This window comes from Elephas maximus, chromosome 18, assembly GCF_024166365.1.
Source record: "Elephas maximus indicus isolate mEleMax1 chromosome 18, mEleMax1 primary haplotype, whole genome shotgun sequence".
Classification (NCBI taxonomy): Eukaryota; Metazoa; Chordata; class Mammalia; order Proboscidea; family Elephantidae; genus Elephas; species Elephas maximus.
In genome coordinates, this window is record NC_064836.1 from 45,893,727 (window position 1) to 45,915,731 (window position 22,005).

At 37.4% G+C, this 22,005-nt stretch overlaps 1 protein-coding gene across 8 annotated transcripts in view; it reads right to left on the bottom strand.

The window, feature by feature from the left end:
- The window catches only part of USP25 (ubiquitin specific peptidase 25), a 167,790-nt gene that overhangs the window by 113,092 nt on the left and 32,693 nt on the right, over nucleotides 1-22,005 (bottom strand). For 3 of the 8 annotated variants that reach the window (XM_049858418.1, XM_049858416.1, XM_049858414.1), the window contains exons 2-5: nucleotides 10,259-10,336; nucleotides 8,765-8,905; nucleotides 7,012-7,156; nucleotides 2,969-3,052 (exon numbers count right to left, since the gene is read on the bottom strand). In XM_049858418.1, coding sequence (XP_049714375.1) covers nucleotides 2,969-3,052; nucleotides 7,012-7,156; nucleotides 8,765-8,905; nucleotides 10,259-10,336 — 448 coding nt within the window. The remainder of the gene's footprint in view (nucleotides 1-2,968; nucleotides 3,053-7,011; nucleotides 7,157-8,764; nucleotides 8,906-10,258; nucleotides 10,337-22,005) is intronic. The other 5 variants (XM_049858421.1, XM_049858420.1, XM_049858419.1 and 2 more) reach the window with 3 other exon arrangements.

A 22,005-nucleotide genomic window follows, 5' to 3' on the forward strand; every position in this document is an offset into this window, starting at 1 on the left:
ATAACCATTTCCACAAAACGTGACATGAACTACCAATTTTAGAATGAAAACTAGCCCCCTATGATTTTCCACATGCTTACACTCAAAAATGAACAGAGAATAAGTGTTGTTGTTGTTGTTGTTGTTGTTGTTAGGTGCCATAGAGTCGCTTCCAACTCATAGGGACCCTACGTACTACAGAATGAAACACTGCACAGTCCTGTGCCATGTCACAATCGTTGTTATGCTTGGGCCCACTGTTGCAGCCACTGTGTTTCAATCCATCTCATTGAGGGTCCTCCTCTTTTTCACTGACCCTGTACTTTACCAAGCATCATGTCCTTCTCCAGGGACTGATCCCTCCTGATAACATGTCCAAAGTATGTAAGACGTAGTCTCGCCATCCTTGCCTCTAAGGAGCATTCTGGTTGTTTGGATGTCACTCATAGAAAATCATGTGACAAAAGTATATAAGCAGTAATTGCCAATATTTTCAAGAATGAACAAATTAAAACATTTTTCTTGTTAGGTCAGAATATACATCAAAACATGAAACTCACACTAGTAAATTTCTCCCTTTCCAAAAAAATACCATTTGAGTAAAATGCCAACTACCAAACACTCTCTGCTAACTCCAAAATGTATATAACCATCAACTTATCAATAAATCAGGCTTCAAATGTATGTATTGTTTATAATTTATAATTCCTTTCCCCATGAACATGTATATTAAATGAGTTCACAAAAGCCTATTTAGCCCATAAACAAAAAAAACCAAACCCAGTGCCATCGAGTCCATTCCGACTCATAGTGACCCTATACAACAGAGCATAACTGCCCATAGAGTTTCCAAGGAGCGCCTGGTGGATTCGAACTGCCGACCCTTTGGTTAGCAGCTGTAGCACAACCACTAAGCCACCAGGGTTTCCACCATTTAGCCCATAATCTAGTTAAAATACAAATTCCATATGCAAAAGATCTTTTATTTTGGAAGGGAAACAAAAGTGTTCTGTTTTTCTCCTTATCTACATAATGCTAAGCCTAAGAGAAATACCTTTTTTCTTTTAATAAGCCAAGTTTATATTTACCGCCAGCAGAGATATCTAGGCAGGGGAGCAGCATGAGCAGAATTCCATTTTGGAAGTTAGGAGTTAAGTGCTGAACAAGACTTTGGAATGAAGTACTGAGAATATGTACCAGGGCAGTAACAACTGAAGGAAAAAGTCCACATACAGGAACTGATTGGACTGTAAACTGAATGGTTGTTTTGGAAAATTAAGAAGAGCTGTAAAAAACTGGGCCATGAGAAGGAAGAGAAACAAGCAGGTACGAACATGAAGCTATTCAGGAGATCCGAAATAAGAATACTACCACTCTGGCTCTCGCTCACTCTGCTTCAGCCTCAGTCATGCCCTTGTTACTACCATTCCTCTCTTCACCAAACAACACTACAGCCCAAGGCTAGGATGCATTGCCCTCAAATATCCGCAAGTTTCACTTCCCCACTCCACTCAGGTCTCAGTGCAAATGTGACCTCATCCATGAGTCATTTCCTGACCGCTCTCTATCTAAAAAAGCATATCTCATATCCAGCCAACAACGGCATCCTCATAGGCTGTCTCTTTAACCTGCTCTATTGTTCTTTGTGAACTCACCACTATCTAGCATTGTTTATTGTCTACTGTCTGTCCTTCCTCTGTGTAAGCTGGGATTACTTGTTTGGTTGTTTGGTGTCCTAAAAAAGTATCTGATACATATTAGGCAATCAATAAATATCTGTTAAATGAAAAGGTCAAGATCTAGACCATGGAAGACAGATAACTGACTCATCTTCATAGCTGCAGTAATTTTGAGACCTGAGAACATATGTTCTATCCTATTTAAAATTTTTGTTTAATAAGTGAAAGGACAGGGTAAAAAGTGTCATGTTAAAGGAACACTTAAAAGCAAAAAGATATAAGCAATGTAAATTGTGTTTCTCACTCTACTCTCCCCTTTTCCCTGCCCTCAGTCATCACTAAGATCTTTGCTTGTCCAATTTCTCACTGCAGAACTCTAAAAGTGTTGTCCAATGGAACTTTCTGTGATGATGTAAATGTACGATACCTGCACTTTCCATGCAGAAAGTACTAGTCACCTGTGATTACTACTGAGCATTTAAAACACTCTGCGAGTACACTCAAGGAACTGATACTTTTAATATTTAAGTAGATCCATGTTACTAATGACTACGCTATGAAACAGCTCAGCTCTCAATGGTCTAGTTCTGTTTTCAATAATAGCTACAAAAATTAGAATGGCACTAAAGTAGGGCCATAGTGAGGAAGCCTTATGTTTTTGTCATTAATTTTACTGTTTTTCAACTTGGATTATGGAACAGAAAAATTAGAATATTCCATATTAGTAAGTAAAAAGTTCAAAGGCCAATGGGTATTTTTCTGCCCTAAAAGTAATTTATAAATTTATACAAGTCATTCTAGAGTTCACGTCTTAACAGAATATAAGTTTAATCAATTAAAAGTAACAACTTTTGCCCCGTTTTACCACTGCATTTTTAAGTTTAACCTTGATTTTTTTAAATCATCAAAATAGTGTCATGCAATAGAAATGTTTTCAGAAAAAGATTTAACTTTTATTTATTTATTTTTTCTATCTTTTTTACCAAACCTGGGGAAAGTGAAAAATCAGTGTTCAGTTACTAAAACCCTAAGCTGACTGGAGTGCGTTTAATCACTTGTGGTATAAACCACTATCAGTCTGGGTGAGCTACAAAGCCATGGCCAGAGTTCTAGGACAGAGCCTCAACATTTTTCTCACTTTCTATCCAATCATTCCCAAATATTTCAGGTTTCTGGGGGGCAAAAAAAAAGTATACTGATTATAAATTTGTGAACAGTCTATCAGTTAACACTCAGTCCAATCTGTTATACCAATTTCTCTAAAACTTAAGTCAATACTTGGCATTACTTTCTGTGTTAAAATTACCTACCCAAATCCCTCTTATCTTTTGATCCACACTTTGATTGCTCAACTGTAGCACATCTTGTTCTGGTAGGCATATACTGTTTTGTTCCTGTTTTAAGAAAGTTCAGAAGAATTTAATGGTCATCAAAGAATGTTCCTATTAGAGCTCAAATCGGGCAAAGCCTTGTAGAGTCATGTCTATGACAGAGTTTGTCGTGACACAAAAACTTCACAGACTCTCTACTCTGATGATTAAGTACACCTACGATAGGTAACAACACCCTGCATTGTGCCCTAGTCCCATTACCATCTGTATTTCGACTGCAAATCCCCAAAACAACTTTATTCCCAATTTAAACTGGGATTGGGAGGCACTCATTTGACAATTCATGATATCCCATCTGGACAGGAGACCTAAGAAATGAAAAAAAGGTACCTCGAATTTTTGCTAGTTATATTACAAATGATTTGAGCTTTTCCCAGAATTCTATAGATTATTAAATTATAGTATGGAATATTTCCCAAAGTAAAATAAAGACACCAGGTTCGGTACTTCTGAATTCCCTACTCTGTAAACTACAAGCTTTCCTTAAAACATTTCCTCATTTTCTCCAAATGTGAAATGTAAAATGCACTAAAGCGTATCACTGTTCTACTATTACAAATATAATTACTTCTTAAATAAATATTATATGAAATCTCACAAATGTAAGTATTCTTCAAATCAAATTACATAATTTGCTTTATCCTGTCATATGTCAGGGTACACATAAACGGAAATTTCTCCACAAGCCTCAAACATGACTTCCAGGGGATAATGGTTAAAAACTAAATTTTTCTACTCACCAAAAAACATGCATTTTATTCATTCTAAAAGAAATTCTCAGTTATAAACAGCTAACAGTTATGTACCAGAAGATTTCAACAACAACAACAAAAATGTAGTTAGCATTTAATGAAGACTTATATTTCAAAATATAGATCTTCCATCAGCATTGCAACCAAACGTGTGACATACGTAAAGTTAGCATACTGAAAGCTTTGTTTAAACTTTAGCCCTGGTTCTAAGAAATTCTATACTTAAAAAAAGAAGAAAAAAATTTTGACCAAAAATAAAAATCCCTGCCATATTTAAAAGAATTAAGGTAAATATGATCAACTTGCAGGTAACAATTCATTTCACATAAAATTAAGAAAATGCTTAAAAAGGGTTTGTGTACGTACAATTCCTTGAGAACTTCTTTACACTCTGATCATTTTATTACTCTATTTCCTTCAGAAATTACAGAGTTTCAAGAAACCTGCATTGTAATACATATTCATTTTTACTTATTCTCTTTTTTCCCCACAGGTAAATTTTGTCACTCCTATCAGGAATTCAAAAGACTTTATTTCTTGCCAACAATAATTTAATAGTAATTTAAAGAAAGTGTATTTTCAAAATACTTGCTGAATGCATGACTTCTTACTTTTGTGGTTTTAAACCATGTAACACTATATTATGACACTATTAAAGGCAAATCCTGAATCAAGGCTACTTCCCAAGGGCAACGCTACTTCCTAGAACTTTATAAAACATGATACAAGTATGTTAAATGGAAAAATATGATTATTACCTCATAAGCTATTTTCTTCCAAACTGATACTGTCTTATTGATACAATCACATTAAACTTCTAGCTTGTTTCTCAACAATCTCAAATCAACTTTATGGATACACTTTCCCAATTACATAAGACAGTACATCCTGGTTAGAAGGATGGCACATTTCATACACAAAGAAACCAAAACAGCAAGGAATTTGCTCAATACAACAATCAGTTGAAATGAAATCAGAAACTCCACTTCCCTATTTTTCTTTTAAGTAGAAAATAAAAATACTTAGTGGATATTTTTCAAGAGATACACACATATAAACACACATACACAATTTTCTTTTTCTTAATTATCAGCAAACACAAGCCTTCTGAAACCAGGTTGCCTTCTCCCTAAGGGCACCTATTCAAATTTCTCTTCTTGTCCCCTATAACACTGTCACTATTCCTTTATGGAAAGTCATGAACAGGTATTATCACTTATTTGGCTTGGCAATATTTACTCACTTTTGCACAACAAATATGATATCTTCTTTTCTTTATGAGCCTTAAAATCCTCATTCTCCCATACACGCACACACACATATCACAAAGTGAACCATCTACAATAAAAGTTCACAACTATCTTTCTAAAATCTTTTATTCTTTGAACCAGAACACTGAACAAGTTTAGTCAATTTCCTGTTTCCTTCACTTTAACCAGTAGCATTCTGTTAAATCATTTTTTCCTTTTTCTGCCTACCCAGTTTCTTTTCCCCCCACATCTCAGAACCTTGAAAAACGTTATCAAATACTAATTTCTTTATTCTTTATACTACTTCTCTTTTTTTCCAACTTTTTACAAAAAGCTTCTTAATTTCTTTCCATTGGTTTTGAAGCAGCTTTTCTACACATATTATCAAAAACAATTCAGCAAACACTTTTTGAGCACCTACAATGTGCCAAGCACTGTTTATGTACAAGTTGTAGGAATGTTGATGGTCCCTTGTCCTGTTAAGCATCCAGTTTGTTAAGGAAGACAGGCATAAGTAAATAATTACAAAGCACGATACACTGAGATAGAAATTTGTTCTGGGTGCTGCAGAAGTACTTGGTCCAACCTACACACTCAGGGAAAATATTCTAGTGCAAGTAGCTCCTGACTGAACTTTAACACCAAAAGAAATTAGGGGGCGGAAATCCCAGACAGAAAGGACAGCAATTGGAAAGACAAAGAAAAATGGAACAGCATTGGGTGTATAAAAACATCAAGTCTTTTTGCTTCATCACAGTATGAAGTGGGACAGGAAAAATAGGGTAAAATGAAGCTAGAGACGTAAATAGAGGCACCAAGTCAGTCTGCCTTGAACTTGGAGATAACCAACTGGGTCTGCCTTAAATACATTAAATGTCTCTTATCACCTACTATGTATGTGAGAAAGGTGTATTCCAGCTTTGGATGATGCAAGGTCATTTATGGACCAAAATTATTATGATCACCCTAAAAATTGGAAATTAAAATAGTTTATCAATAGATAAACACTAAGCGGTACTGGGTCTGGGTAAGCGGTATTTAACGCCAATCAACAGCTGAAAATATTTATGTGGATGGACTCTTTCTTCCTGGCTGCCTAGCTTTGAGAAGGTCTATTTAAAAATCTGAAGTTCTCTTCAAATACCCTTTAGTTATCAAACTTCCCAAATCCACAGTATATAAAAATAAACACAGCATTTTTATATTGAGCAGAGTTCTACTCTGACACACAGGGTCACCATGAGTCAGAACTGACTCAATGGCAACTGATACTGGTAGCTGGTGCATTTTTATACAGTACAGTTATTAAACCACGAGATATTGAGGTAACAACATATTCTGAAAAACTCTGAGTGCCATATAAGCACAAGGTATACATATTATGGAGAAAAAGCAGAGTCCATGTAAAATTTTTCATATACTTTTCCCAAATTTATTTTATTGGGGTAAGGGGAACTTGTTATATGGTAAACCTTTTTCCAAAGTCTTTATTTATTTACTTATTTTTGCGTGTGGGGGAGGAGAGAGAGGGAAAATCTTCTTAAATGGTAAACTGTCAGTAATTAGAAACAACACTTTCCCTTCAAAAATAATTTAAGGCCTCCACATCTACTTAAAACCTGTAAAACAAATGACTGTGCCCACTGAAATTCTAGGAATTTGTTTCATTTTATAAATGAGACCTTTAACTATTCCATGTTTCAAATCAATGAATACTATGTGGCATGCTCTATGAAAGACTGTATCACTTAAATACAATCTTTTACTTCTAATCTGGGAAAAAATACAAGGTAGCTGATAAAAAAAATATGCTCCTTTCAACTACCCCCCCCCCAAAATAAAAACAAGATCGACCAAGATTTTGTCCTCCACCTGTGCTTATTACACAAAATTAACACATTCCTAAGGAGAGGTTTTCATCACATTTTATGAAAATATTGAGAAAAAGAAGAAAACTTACTTGCATCTGCTTGGCTTCCCACACTAATGTATCGATCATTGCCAGGAAGTGCTGTTTGATAGTAAGTTGTCTCCTCCTGCTGAGGGGTCTTAGCATTCTTTGCAGTAAGAAAAGCCACTGCTAGTTCCAAGTTGCCATTACTATCCTTCAAATATCAAGACAGGAACATCAAATATTTTGGAATAACTCTATAAGTTCTCACGACTTCTATGATTTTCTCCAAAATATTACTTAACGGCAAAAATAACTTTCAGATTCTAATTTTATAGTGTCAATTCATATTTATTTGGTACACAAAGTATACCAAATATTAAATATTAATCCGTTCTATGAATTAAAACTACTTATCAAATATAAGAATTAATTCTATAACTAATTCATTAGTGTTCCATTGTTTTCATATTTGCTTAACAAAAATCAGTAACAACAAACTTGTACTTTTAAGCAAATGAAAAAAGTAAAAAAATGTTTTCTGGAACTAACCATATAAAAGAGCACAAAATTAATATTTAAAACAGTACTTCTACAAACAAGGACAATAAAAGAAACTCCCTTTATCATGGGCGTTGAATACATACATAGTGGCAAAAGTAATAAGCAAAATGTCTAGAACTCATATGAAGAAAACAGAAAAAATGTACCGACACTTGATAGTAAATAGAGACACACAGAGCTCATATACAGGAATACTCAATATTGTTCAAGAAGACAATTCTACCCAAATTAAATCTATAAATCTTACACAGTTCTCAAGCAAAGCACATCTGGACAAAACGATTCTAAAGTTCATATGGGAGAAAGCTGATGTTGGAATAACCAAGAGTTTCTGAAAGAGCAAAAATAATGAGACGGAACCTGCCCAGTTATGTATTCATATTCCCTGTACAGTTGACAATCAGTAAAACACAGTTCGAAGACTGCTAACTGAAACAACATAGAAAATCCAGATATTAATAATGAAGTTATCTTCGTAACATAAAGCCAGAACATGTAAAGTTCTGCGGGCTCTAAGAACTTTAGCATACATGCAGAGTGTAACAGGAAGTCAGTGAATGGTTTTGTACAAGACTGACATGGTATGAGTCACATTATACAAGGACGCTCTGGCTGTGTGTTGAGAACAGACAACAGGAGAGAAAGGGCAGAAGCAAAGAGTGCAGTACTATTTGCTATCATGTTAAAGGTGAGATGTGATACAAGAAGGGTCAAGGATAATTCCAAGATCTTGGGCCTGAGCAACTGGAAGAACAAAATTCTCCACCTTTTCCAATTTCAATCTAGTAACCAGTTAGGAGAGAAAAATAAGAGCAAAGTTTGAAAAGCACCACTGCTTTAAAGTATGTTATCTGTCACAACCACAACCACTATAAGATTAGTAAAGGACTCATCCAAAATATGCTACTGTTAAAATAATTTATAATAACAATGGCTGGCATTCACTGAGCATTTGCTATGTGCTTTGCAAATAACATCTCATATAATAATAATACACTGAATATAAGAATTCACAAAATTTACTTATGAGGGTAAAAAAAGGTTCTCAAATTAAAGGTGGTAAAATCAATATTTGACATTGTGACTACCAAAAGCAGACTCCTTATCAGTATAGTTGTAAGAGTATCAACTCATTATTAACATCTTACAAATGTATGGGCGGTAAAATTTAAGGTTCAGACACAATGGTTTCCCCACAGCTGAAACTGTAACTGAAACAAAAGGGAAAAAAAAAAGATACTCAGTTCACATAACTTACCTTTAAGGGAATGTAGGCAAAGATTGATTTGAGCAATAGTTTCGCACGTTTAAAAAAAAAAAGTGATTTTCCAAACTCTGCCCTCACAAGGTGATTGGCTGTAATCTCACACTCAGAGATATAAAATGGGAATGGAACTTTCTGAAAACAGAAGTGGCGTGACTGAGTCACGACATATATCAGAATAAAGAAAAAAATGAGTTTTCATCTAATGTCATAATCACCAAAACTGAGGCCTAACACTTTTGCTTCTTCTCAAAGTACCTCAGTGGCTTCCTATAACCCTACATTAATGCTTTAAACAGTACTATTTCATCATTTTCTTGATGGGGAAATAAGGTGACGCAGAGCTTCCGGTAAAAGAAAGTGATTAAGAGTGTAACTTTGGGATCAGGCTGTCTTGGTTTCTATCCCAAACTCCTCCACATACTAGTTGTGTGATCTTGAAGGAGTTACTTTAACCTCTCTGTTTCTTCATCTTTAAAGAGGGCATGGAAATAATGCCTATCTCACAGGGTTATTATGAGGATGAGTTAGCCCACGTAAAGTACTTAGATCAGTGCTTGGTACTGTAAGTCCTTACCATGTGCTAGCTATTACTATCATTACTCTGATGAGTGTGATTGTCATCATCTAAAAGATAAGCACATTATTTCTAGAAAAAATGAAATACACCTAGCTCAGAATCGGGGATTGGAGCCACAAGTATGCCTGTAATGGCAAAAATTAAAATAAAAAAAAAACCTCAATCTTAGGCTTATTAAAAAGATCAAGCAAATGAAATATGTTCAAGAAATAGAACTCATCTTAGACTTATTTGTATATTGCTTTAAGCCTTTGGGTTTTTTTGGGTTTAAGCCTTTAGTAGCAATATACAAATAAGTCTAAGATGAGTTCTATTTCTTGAACATATTTCATTCGCTTGATCTTTTTCAATGTATATATTGCTGATGTGGGTGCCTCGGTGTGGACATGAGGGTGCACCATAAGACACGACCAAAATATGCACTTCATTTGTTGCGTATACTGAACAGTTTGATGTTTAAAGTTCTTAATTTAAAGTAGAATTAGTTGAATGGAATCTAATTTCTATTTCTTCTATTGGGAGGAAAAAAACTTATGCTTTTGACCCTCTATTAATTTTCTTCTTCTCCCTCTTCCTCTACCACCTTGCCCACCCCCACCAGCCCTGGCCCCCCCCACCCCCCACTGCTACCTCAAGGTATGGCTCTTTAGTAAAACCTACAATTGACATTCAGATTCTCAACCCATCATTTTGCATGAAACGTGTTTCACATGAAGAAAGGTCATCTGCTACAAGATTATTTTGGAACACCAGGCTGCTAAAAACTAATGTGCTCAAAATTAAGTAAGGCTCTTACATTACAGAAGGCCATTCCTATATCTCTACTATCACAGGGCATAACTAGAAAACTCAACTCTCAAATACGGTAGGTAAACCATAAACTGTATGTCATAAAACAAAGGCCATACCTTCAAAGCTTGCTGTAGTATCTGAGTGTCATTAATCCCAGTAATTTCTCTGAGTTGATACAAAAATGTCTGCTGGTGCTGGGGGAAGGGAAAAGAAACAAAACCATTACACTCTGAAAACATACAATGAGGAAAAAAACAATCTTTGGTTAAAAACAAAACAAAACAAATTAAAACTAGAGTAAAAAGAAACACACACACAAAATTTGAGAGAGACTGAACGTCATTCTTTTAGGAAGAATGAACCAGTAGTGCGAAGCTTTCATTTCATTCTCAAGTTTCCAAAAGGGGGCTTCTACCTTAAAAGAAGTCTTAATGGAGTAACAGTTTGTAGCCCCATTCTCCACACGCTCATCTTTGCCTCCTAACAAGAAAAGGACTGATAAAGACCGAGAAGAACTGAAGAAAACAGATTATCTGTTAACATCTGTTTAATGCTTTCAACAGATGAGTTTGAGACCACTGACTGAAATCCAGGTAGCTCTGGTAATATCGGGGCCCTGGTGGTGCAGTGGCTAAGCATTTGGCTGCTGACCATAGGCCAGCAGTTCAAATCCACCAGTTGCTCCTTGGAAACCCTTTTGGGCAGTCCTACTCTGTCCCATAGGGTTGCTGTGAGTCGAAATCGACTCCATGTCAATGGCTTTCTTTGGCTGGTAATATCTCCCCAGCCCTAGGGCAGACCACATCCAGGCACCTGGGGTGCTTGAAAAAGGCTTGCTTTCGGCAGGCTACACTTTGGGTAGGTATATTGCATCATGAGGATGCCAAGGTCTATTCAAGGAGTACGACAATCATCCCGTTCTCCAATCTAGCTGTTAAAAAAGGTCCCTATACAGAATCGATCATTTGCTCCCACTGGTTTCAAATCTGTTTATACTCTATTGGTCAGAACTCTAGAGAGAAAAAGTAGCAGCAGGATAGGATTCTAGTATCAAACCTCCCTAAGTAAGAATCATGTTCCTCCCTATATCTCTGTATTTCTGAAAACAAGTTCCCAAAAACTTTAAGAGAGCACCATAAAATAAAGAAAGCTCACTGGATATGGGAAACCCTGATGGTATAGTGGTTAAGTGCTATGGCTGCTAACCAAAGGTCAGCAGTTCGAATCCACCACGTGCTCCTTGGAAACTCTATGGGGCAGTTCTACTCTGTCCTATAGGATCACTATGAGTTGGATTCGACTCAACAGCAACGGGTTTGGGGTTTTTCGTTTTAAAGTGACATGGTAGCCAAGTATATGTATGAGATTGGATTAGATTCTATATTAGAAGAAGAAAAAATGATCTGTAGTATTTCCTGGGACAAGTAGAGAAATCTGAATATGTACTGCTTGATAGAAATATTATATTAAAATTAAATTCTCTGGATTTGATAGTTACATTATAGTTATATAAGAGATTATCTTTATCCTTAGGAAATACACACTATATATTTAGGGGTAAAGAGGCATGATGATGTATGCAACTTCTCAAATGATTCAGAGGAAAAAAAAAAGCTATGGAAGGTCTTTGCATTAACCTTGCAACTTTTCTTCAAATTTCAAATTACTGCAAAGCACAAAACTTAAAAATATTCTGCATATAGATACATCGATGTCAGAACAGCAAAAAGCGCCTTTCAAAACACGCTTGATTTTTTCTTTTTGCAAGTTAGCTTTGAGACAAACTATTCCAAATATCTTTTACAGAAACTATCTGTATCAGAAATTATATTCAGCTACATAGAACAAAGTTCTAACTAAAAGGTGGTTTCAAACTAGAATGCTTTGCTTTGTTATTTCTAACACAGGAAGCCTAGAGGTGGGCAGTACAGATCTGATATGGACACCCCACAAGGCATCAAGGATCCAAGCTCCTTTCTTCCCACTCAGACATCCTTAGTGTGAGACATTCACCATTATGTTTGTCACCCCACAGTTCCCTCCTTCAGTTTCCTTTCCAAGTCCCAGGTAGCATAAAGGGACGACAAAGGTAGCATAAAGGGACGACAAAGGACAAAAGGTGTTTGCCAAATACATCTGCCTTCTTTAGCAGTGACTGTTCCCCATAAACTGCACTGGGCAGAACAATGTCACCTGCCCACTCACAGTGACAAAGGGGCCTGAGAAGTAGTTTTTTTTCTTTTTTTTTCCAGCTAGGCATAATGCTGCCCTGAAAAAGAAATCAGGGTTCTGTCAGCAAGAAAAAAAGAAAAGACTATGTATTTGATAGGTATTGGCAGTGCATGTCATTCCATCAGTAAATTTTCATTTCCATAAAAATCTTATTAAAGGGCTGAGATAACCAAGAATATCTAACAATAAAGCATATAAACAAGGTCATATATAATGCCTGAAGTATTAGAATAGTTGAATAACAGACCAAATTGCCAAATTTAACACAGCTGAAATATGAAAAGCATAATTTTCTTTAACCTACCAATTTTTTTTTAATTTCATTTAGAAAATTACCAATAACTATCAATGGAACCATGACTAAGTCATGAGACATTCACCATTAAAAAAAGATGCATAAAAATGTCACAGGAATTCACTTTATCTAATTCAATGTCTTCTTTTAGTAAAAACAAAGTACCTTAAAAGATCTTACAAGCTTGTTTATAACCTTATCACCACCACAACTCCAAACCCCATTTTTATATACAAAGTATTATTTTCCTCAACTACAAATCATTCAATCATGAAAAAAGGAGTGAGTATTAAACACCCCCAAGGAACTGAGTCATTTGTATAAATGTTTATGACTATAATTTATAATACTGGAAAAATGGAAGCACTGAGAATGTCCTTCCACTGAAGAAGTGGTTCTGAAACTTTAGCCTGCACAAAAAGACCTGACGAGTTTGTTAATGAGGAAATTCTCCCACCCCACCACCAGAGACTGCGATTCCAGAGGTGTGGGTTAAGGCCTAGGAATTTGCATTTATAATAAGCACCTCAAACGATTTTGATGCAGATGGACCTAGAAGCACAGTCTGAGTTAAGCAAACAATGATACATTTAAAATATATATATATAATCTATAAGTTTTTTATATACAAGTTACATATACAAATCATATTAAGCTAAAGAGGTGAAATACAAAATAGTATATACGCAAACCAGTTACTACCAGATAAAATGTACACGCAGCTATAATGCTCAGAAAGGACTACAGAGCCAGAGGTAGATTTCCAATTTGTCACCCATTCGTGCAGCCATACCCTTTGTCACTTTTCACTTTCTCTCACTAGAGACACAATGTATTTCCTTGTTCCACTGGTGGGCTAGGCAATGTGACTCACTCTGACTAACAGCATTTTAGCAGACAGCTTGCAAGCAGACATGAAAAGTGCTTGTATGGTTGGGCGTGCCTCTTAAGCTTCTGCAACCGCCTTAAGAAGAACAGGACCTGAGTAGCACGCCTCGACCCAAAGAGTCAGGCACCTGTGGAGAAAAGCTACCTCAGCCAATCTACGATGCCGTGAACATGATGGTATTTTTTTTAACGACCTTGAGCTTTGGGGTAGTTTCCTATAAAAACTAGAGCAACTGTTAAATGACACAAAACACAGTAAGAACACTATTTTATGGAGAGAAGCAAGGCCTCTGAAATTTTGTTGTGGTGTGGTGTTTCATTCAAGACAGAAAAATATACTAGACAAAAGTAACAGATGAACCTCTAGCATGGTTCTTTATCTCATGAAATTTAACTGAAAATGAAACAATGAAGGAAGAGAAAATAAATGAGGGAAGAGAGAGAGAAGGAAAGTGCGTGCGCGCATGCAAGTCAACTGTGTGGAAAGGAGAGAAGGTGAAAGAATTTTCTTACTGTTTTTTTAAGTTAAAAAATGGGAAACCAGTCAAAAGAAGTGAGCTATTAGAAAAACTCTAAGGCAGAGAAGCTATCTCGTCTGTAAAGTTTTCTACTTTGTTACTGGCATCTTTCAGCTGTACTTTTCCTGTCTTTGAAAACCTACACCTTCAATTCATGCAATTTTTGTTGCTGCTATTTCGAGTCTTTCAAGGTTTGTATCTTTCTATGTATGAAAATTCTGGTCTGCTACATACCCTGATCCTCAACTAGAAACTTCCTATTTTTCTTTCCTACTTGACTAGCATTTTCAGATCCAAGATGGATTCAATGCATTCCCATCTCTAGAGCTCCTTTTCTGAGCTCCCAGGTCCTCCTTTCATGGACTTTGTATCTACTAAAGAACAAAGGAGATGAGTTCAATCTGTTCCCACTGCTGGACTAAGAAGGGCAAGACATTACAACGTCCAAAGTGATGTATTGTTGATGTTGTTGCTGCTGTTGTTCCCGTCTAGTCAATTCAGACATGGCAACCCCATGTGTGCAGAGAACTACCCTATAGGGTTTTCAAGGCTACAGCCTTTTGGAAGCAAATCACCAGGCCTGTGTTCCTGCCCCTGGGTGGATGCGAGCTGCCAACCTTTCAGCTGGTAGTTGAGTGCTTAACGTTTTGCACCACCCGAGGACCTCCCAAAGTGATATAATGGCTTGAAGATGCCATAAAAATCAATAAGGATTTCACAGAAATTCTTTCCCTCCCCAGTTGACCCTAATGCTGAGTCTTTTAAAATTTGTTTCAGTGAAGGCTACAAAATTATTTAATATTAGAGTAACTTTTTGAAGATGAAAAAAGGGGATCATTAGCTCAGACCAAGAAAAAAAGATTAGATTTTATTATGCTCTTGCTGTATGCCAGACTGTTTCAAGTGCTTCCAGTATATAATTTCATTTAATACACACATCCCAATCCTCCAAAAAGCTGCTCTCATTTTACAGCTAATGAAGACGTCAAGAGATCATTAAGTGCGTAGACAGGAATAAAACCAGGTCTTTCCCAATCCCTGGCCCTATCTCTTCCATATTTTCTCTGTGGTATCTGATATTAGAGATTAATAATTCAATGAAAAATTACAACTTATCCGCCAAAATCCACTATTAAATTGACATTAAAAACTTAAGATAATGGTACAAAAACAACTGAAGCAGTGATGCCTGCAAAGCAGGAGAGCTTTTTACATTAAGGGGTAAGTGACTCCTAAGTCAGTCTTTGCTCCTTTAACTGAATCTCCAAATATATACATGAAACTTCGTTTAGTACAAAAGAAGAAAGAAGTTTCCATTATCGGGGCGGGGGGGGGGGGTGGTCAAAGTTAGAATGACCTCTAAGAAACTTTAAAAATGTTCTTAGAGGAAAAAAACGATTTCATAAAAATCACAAAGCATTCTTAGACTTCCAGATCACATGCAGTAAATTAAAGCACTGCTAGGCAAGGCACCAAGTGGTACTCATGTCAAAGTTACCTTTCAATGAAAGGAGTCATTCATACTACTCTTCACAAGGTAGTATGACAGGCCATTTCAAGTACATACCATGTCTTGCATATAGTTTTCTTGGAATCCCCAAACTTGCCTCTAAGCAGCTATATGAGCAATGAAGGATTTTAATTTCCTGAGTCGGGCTATGTGCTGTTGTTTTTGTTTTTTAATCTGTAATTTTAAGGGGAACTATATGACCTTTTGTTTCCCATCAAATGTAATATCCTATCAGCTCTCTGAGGAACTGTCCCATAGGACAATCCTTACCATGGCTTAACAGGTCTTTGCATGCCATAACCTCTATCTCTATCTCCATCCTTATCTTGCACTACTCACTCCCTCTCTTAACTTCTACTCCAGACTTGTATTTGGGGGTCTACAAAACACCATTCTCCTCCCTACTTCAAAGGCATCTGCACATTCAGGTGCCTACTTTTAAGGTTTGAGACTCTCCTAACACTTACTACAGATTGTAATTATAAACTTATGCTTATTTCATCACCAGACCATAAGTTTGAAGGAGGCAAGGACTGTTTATTTTGCTTAGCATTGTAATCCTGGTATCTGGTACAGAGTCTAGTACCTGGTAGGCATTCAATAAATACTAGTTAAATAAATGAATATAAGGGTTTGCAGAGACGAACTGGAGTAAATCAGAACATAGAGCTGAGCTGATCCTCAGGGAAGAGGCAAAAACTATTGAAGCTGGTAAGAACAAATAACTAAGTAAGTTTGCTATATTCTTCTAGATTCAAGAAACAAATATAAATCAGGCCCACTTACTAAGAAAAATTTTCTACACTTTCCTTTATCTAGAATTTCTGTGTAGACAATCTCCATTTCCTACCTCTATCCATCCTGCTTGAAGGTGAATATACAGTACAATATTTATGAAATTTCCTACTGAAAGTCATCTATATAGTAGTCATATGAATGGCTCGAGTATGCTGTATTTCCTACTGCCACGGGATCAAGGCTTATCTCAACCTTTTGGGTTAACAGTACTACTAGTATTAAATTTAACCACATACATGTAAGTCCATATAAGTCTGAAGACGTAATTTTATTCTTTACTACTTCCTTTTAGGCTTAGAAATGCCAGGAATCCTGAATTTAAAGAAAAGCTTCTTCCCTTAGAAACCAAGGCTACAAATGATCTTAGGCATTCAAGTAATCAAAAGAGAGAGAGAGAAAATAAAAGAAATTTGCATCATGTCCATACTTCTAAGAGAATTTCCCCGGTTTTTTTTTTTTTATACTAACTGGCCACTAAAAGAAATACATCCCAAGTAGAAACTAAATGAAATCCCCCCCCCCCAAAAAAAAAATATATATATATATACACATATACATACATACAGCTATACAGCACCACGGACTAAGTCTACGCAAAATTAAATACATTTCCAAGCTAAATAAGAATCAAATACCATGAAACATGGTTTCTATGGCAACATGCATTTTGAGTTACAAAAATCCAAATCACAATAACTTTTGGGAAACAGTCTGTTTTTAATCAGAGTGTCTATATTCCAGAACACACGTAGGAAAAAAACTTTCGTGAATCAAATTATAATCTTGAATTACCAGGTATAAAGTTTAAACAAAACATGTATTTAACTTGTTTTGATGCTAATAATTTCATTGACTCCTAATGCAGTTCTCTCTTGTCTGATTAAATCTGTATGTATCTCTAGATTCTACTATATCTCATACTTAAATTTTTATAATTACTTGCAATCAAAAAATAAAATCCCTTATACTAACTAAAAAAAAAAAAAAGGAACTTTCAAAGTAGGATAATATAAACAGTCATGGTCACTTAACGACACGGTCAGGCCCAAAGACCAGGTCATTATGTGAAAATCTGCAATATGCGAAAACGGAGGATTTCGTTTTGTTTTGTTGTCAGACCATCCATTTGTCCAAATTTTTTAATTTAGAAAATACATTCACAGAAATAATAACAGCTAAGATTTACTGATGCATCTGTCAGTTTGTTGTACTATGGGGGCTTGCGAGTTGCTGTGACGCTGGAAGCTATGCTACCAGTATTCAAACACCAGCAGGGTCACCTATGGTGGACAGGTTTCAGCTGAGCTTCAAGACCAAGGCAGACTAGGAATAAGGTCCTGGCAGTCTACTTCTAAAAAAAAATTGGCCCGTGAAAACCTTATAAATAGCAGCAGAACACTGTCTGATGGTGCCAGAAGATGAGCCCCTCAGGTTGGAAGGCACTCAAAATACAACTGGAGAAGAGCTGCCCCATCAAAGTAGAGTCGGCCTTAATGATGTGAAGGAAGTCAAGCTTTCAGGACCTTCATCAGCTACGTGGTATGACTCAAAATAAAATGAAACAACTGCAAACATCCATTAATAATCAGAATGTGGAATGTACAAAGCATGAACCTAGGAAAATTGGAAATCGTCAAAAATGAAACGGAACACATGAACATCGATATCCTAGGCATTAGTGAGTTGAAATGGCCTGGCATTGGCCATGCTCAGCATTTCTCGAGCTGAAAGAACTGAAGAAAAAATCCAAGCCTTGAGTTGCAACACTGAAAGATTCTACTGGCAAAATACTGAATGATGCAAGAAGCATCAAAGAAGATGAAGCAATACACAGAGTCACTGTACCAAAAAGCAATGGTCGATATTAAGTCATTTCAGGAGGGAACACATGACCAAGAACCGATGGTACTGAAGGAAGAAGTTCAAGCTACACAGGAGACACTGGTGAAAAACAAGACTCCAAGAATTGACAGAATACCAATTGAGATGTTTCAACAAACAGATGCCATGCTAGAAGCGCTCATTCATCTATGCCAAGAAATGTGAAGGACAACTACGCAGCCAACCGACAGAAAGAGATCCATATTTACACCTATTCCAAAGAAAGGTGATCCAACCGAATACAGAAATCATCAATGACATTACTATTACACACAGGTAAAATTTTGCTGAAGATCATTCAAAAGTGCTTGCAGCAGTATATCAACAGGAACTGCCAGAAATTCAAGCCTGATTCAGGAGAAGGCTTGTAACAAGGGATATCACTGCTGATGTCCGATGGATCCTGGATGAAAGCAGAGAATACCATAAAGATGTTTATGTTTTACTGACTATGCAAAGGCACTAGACTCTGTGGATCACAACAAATTATGGATAACATTGTGAAGAATGGGAATTCCAGAACACTTAATTGTGCCCATGAGGAACCTGTAAATAGATCAAGAGGCAGTCATTCGAACAGAAGAAAGGAATACTGAGTGGTTTAAAGTCAAGGAAACGTGTGCATCAGGGCTGTATCCTTTCACCATACTTATTCAATCTGTATGCTGAGCAAATAATCCGAAAAGCTGGACTATATGAAGAAGAACTCAGCATCAGGACTGGAGGAAGATGCATTAACAACCTGAGATATGCAAATGAAGCAACCTTGATTCCTGAAAGTGTAGAAGACTTGAAGCACTTACTGATGAAGATCAAAGACTACAGCCTTCAATATGGATTGCACCTCAACATAAAGAAAACAAAAATCCTCATAACTGGACCAATAAGCAACATCATAATAAACATAGAAGGATTGAAGTTGTCAAGGATTTCATTTTATTTGGGTCCACAATTAATACCCATGGAAGCAGCAGTCAAGAAATCAAACAATGAATTGCACTGGGAAAATCTGCTACAAAAGACCTCTTTAAAGTGTTAAAAAGCAAAGATGTCATTTTAAGGACTACGGTGAGTCTGACCTAAGTCCTGGTGTTTTCAATCACTTCATACGCATGTGAAAGCTGGACAATGAATAACGTAGTGCAAAGCAGAACTGATGCCTTTGAGTTATGGTCTTGGCAAAAAATGTGGAATATACCATGGACTGCCAGAAAAATGAACAAATCTGTCTTGGAAGAAGTACAGCCAAAATGGTCCTTAGAAGTGAGGATAGTGAGACTTCATCTCACATGCTTTGGACATGTTACCAGGAGGGACCAGTCCCTATAGAACAACGCCGTGCTTGGAAAAGTAGAGGATCAGCAAAAAAGAGGAAGATCCTTAATGAGATGGACTGACACAGCGGCTGCAACAACAGGCACAAACAAGCATAACAACGATTTTAAGGACACCACAGGACCAGATAGTGTTTCGTTCTGCTGTACATAGGGTTGCTGTGAGTCAGCTGGAACCGACTATACGGCACCTAACAACAACAAGATTTACTGATGTGCTCATCAGTGTGACGAGTCCAGTTATAGATTATTCCTCTGAGGAAAAGGAGGATTGGAGGAGAGAAAGCTAGGTAAGGCCAGGCTACGTGACTAGAGGGCCCAGGGCTTAACCACTTTACCTTCCTCGTGTGCTGGGTCAGACTTTCCTTTGCAGAGCCGCCTCTAGGGCTACGCTCCCACCTACCCCAAGCTCCTGCAAGCTCTGCACTCAAGACTCCAGAGCCTGCTCTGCCCTCCAGGCCTGGGGAGTCATCAAGGGTCCGGGCTTTCTGTGAGGGCTCTGGGAACCTGGAGGAGAACTCGTCCCACCGAGGCAGAGGCTTCAGTTCCAGTCATTAAATTCGAATGTATTTCTTCCAAATACCCTCTTCAATGCCTCTTTCTTTCCTCCCTTCCCACTCCACAGCAACTCTGAGCTGCAGGCCGACTCCTAGGAATATATCCTAGAGAACTAACAGCTGTCAAAAGAATAGACATATACACACCCATATTCACTGCAGCATTATTCATAACAGCAAAAAAAAGGACACAACCTAAGTGCCCATCAACAGAAGAATGGAAAAACAAACTATAGTACATACACACAATGGAAAATTACGCAATGATAAAGAACAATGACGAATCTGCAGAACACCTCACAACATGGATGAATCTGGAAGGCATTATGCTGAGTGAAATAGGTCAATCACAACAGGACAAATACTGAACGAGACCACTATTACAAAAACACATGGAAATGTTTCCACACAAAAAGGAAAAATCTTTGATGGTTATGAGGGAGGGGTGAAGTAGGGAGGGCAAAACACTAACTAGACAGTAGATAAGTTGTAACTCTGGTGAAGGGTAAGACAGTACATAATACTGGTGAAGTCAGCACAACTGGACCAGGGCAAAGTCATAGAAGCTTCACAGACACATCCAAACGCCCTGAAGGACTGAGCTACTGGGCTGAGGGCTAGGTACCAAGGTCTTGGGGGATGTGTTATACCAATCTAGCTCAATTGGTATAACGTAGTCTACAAAAAAATGTTCTACATTCGACTGCGGCGAGTAGCAACTGGGGTCTTAAAAGCCTGTGAACGGTCATCTAAGATATATCTATTGGTTCCATCCCAGCTGATGCAAAGGAGAATGAACAAAACCAAAGATGCAAGGGAAATATTAGTCCAAAGGACTACTAGACCACAACTACCACAACGTCCACCAGACTGAACCCAGAAAAACTATATGGTGCCTGGTTATCACCACCAACTGTTCTGACAGGCAACACAATAGAGGGTCCTGGACAGAGCAAGAGAAAAATGTAGAACAAAATTCAAATTCACACACAAAAAAAAAAGACGAGGCTTGCTGATCTGACAGAGACTGGAGAACCCTGAGAGTACGGCCTCTGAACATGCTTTTAACTCACTACTGAAGTCACTCCTAAGGTTCACCCTTCAGCCAAAGATTAGATAGGTCTATGGGGCCAACAGTAACACATGTGAAAGACGTGCTTCACAATTCAATCATGTGTATGAGACTAATGGGCACACCAGCCTAAAAGCAAAGATGAGAAGGCAGGGACAGGAAACCTGGATGAATGGAAACAGGGTTCCCAGGGTGGAGAAGGGGAGGGTGCTGACACATCACAGGGCTGGCAACTGATGTCACAAAACAATTTGTGTATTAACAGTTTAATGAGAAACTAATTTGCTCTGTAAACTTTCACCTAAATAATAATTTAAAAAAAAAAAAAAAAAAAGGAATGAGCTGCAGGGCCTCAGGCCACATCAGGAGCTGGGAATGCAGAACAGGCGCCTGCTGGCTTGGTGCTACCTGCTCATCTGCCCAAAGGCCATGGCCAATGAGGAGGCTGGCCCCATGTGGCAGCTGGATATAGTGCTCCCACTGGCAGGAGGAGTAAAGGGCACAGGGCAGTACAGCCCAGCTTCACGGAGGCCGCCAGACATCCTCCTCAAGGGAAGGGATGCTTCAGAGCTGCTGTTGTCATCCCAACTCCTCATTAATGCACGAAACAGTCAGTAGATTTTTTTACTAGTGTTGTAAGTGAAATGTCAGATAACAAGACAGTTGGTAAGTGAGCAGTAGGTGTAATTCCCAAAAGCTATGTATGCTCTGAACAACTTCTTCAAACAAATACAATTTTTGGTCAGACTAATAACACATGTAATAACCCTGTTGACTA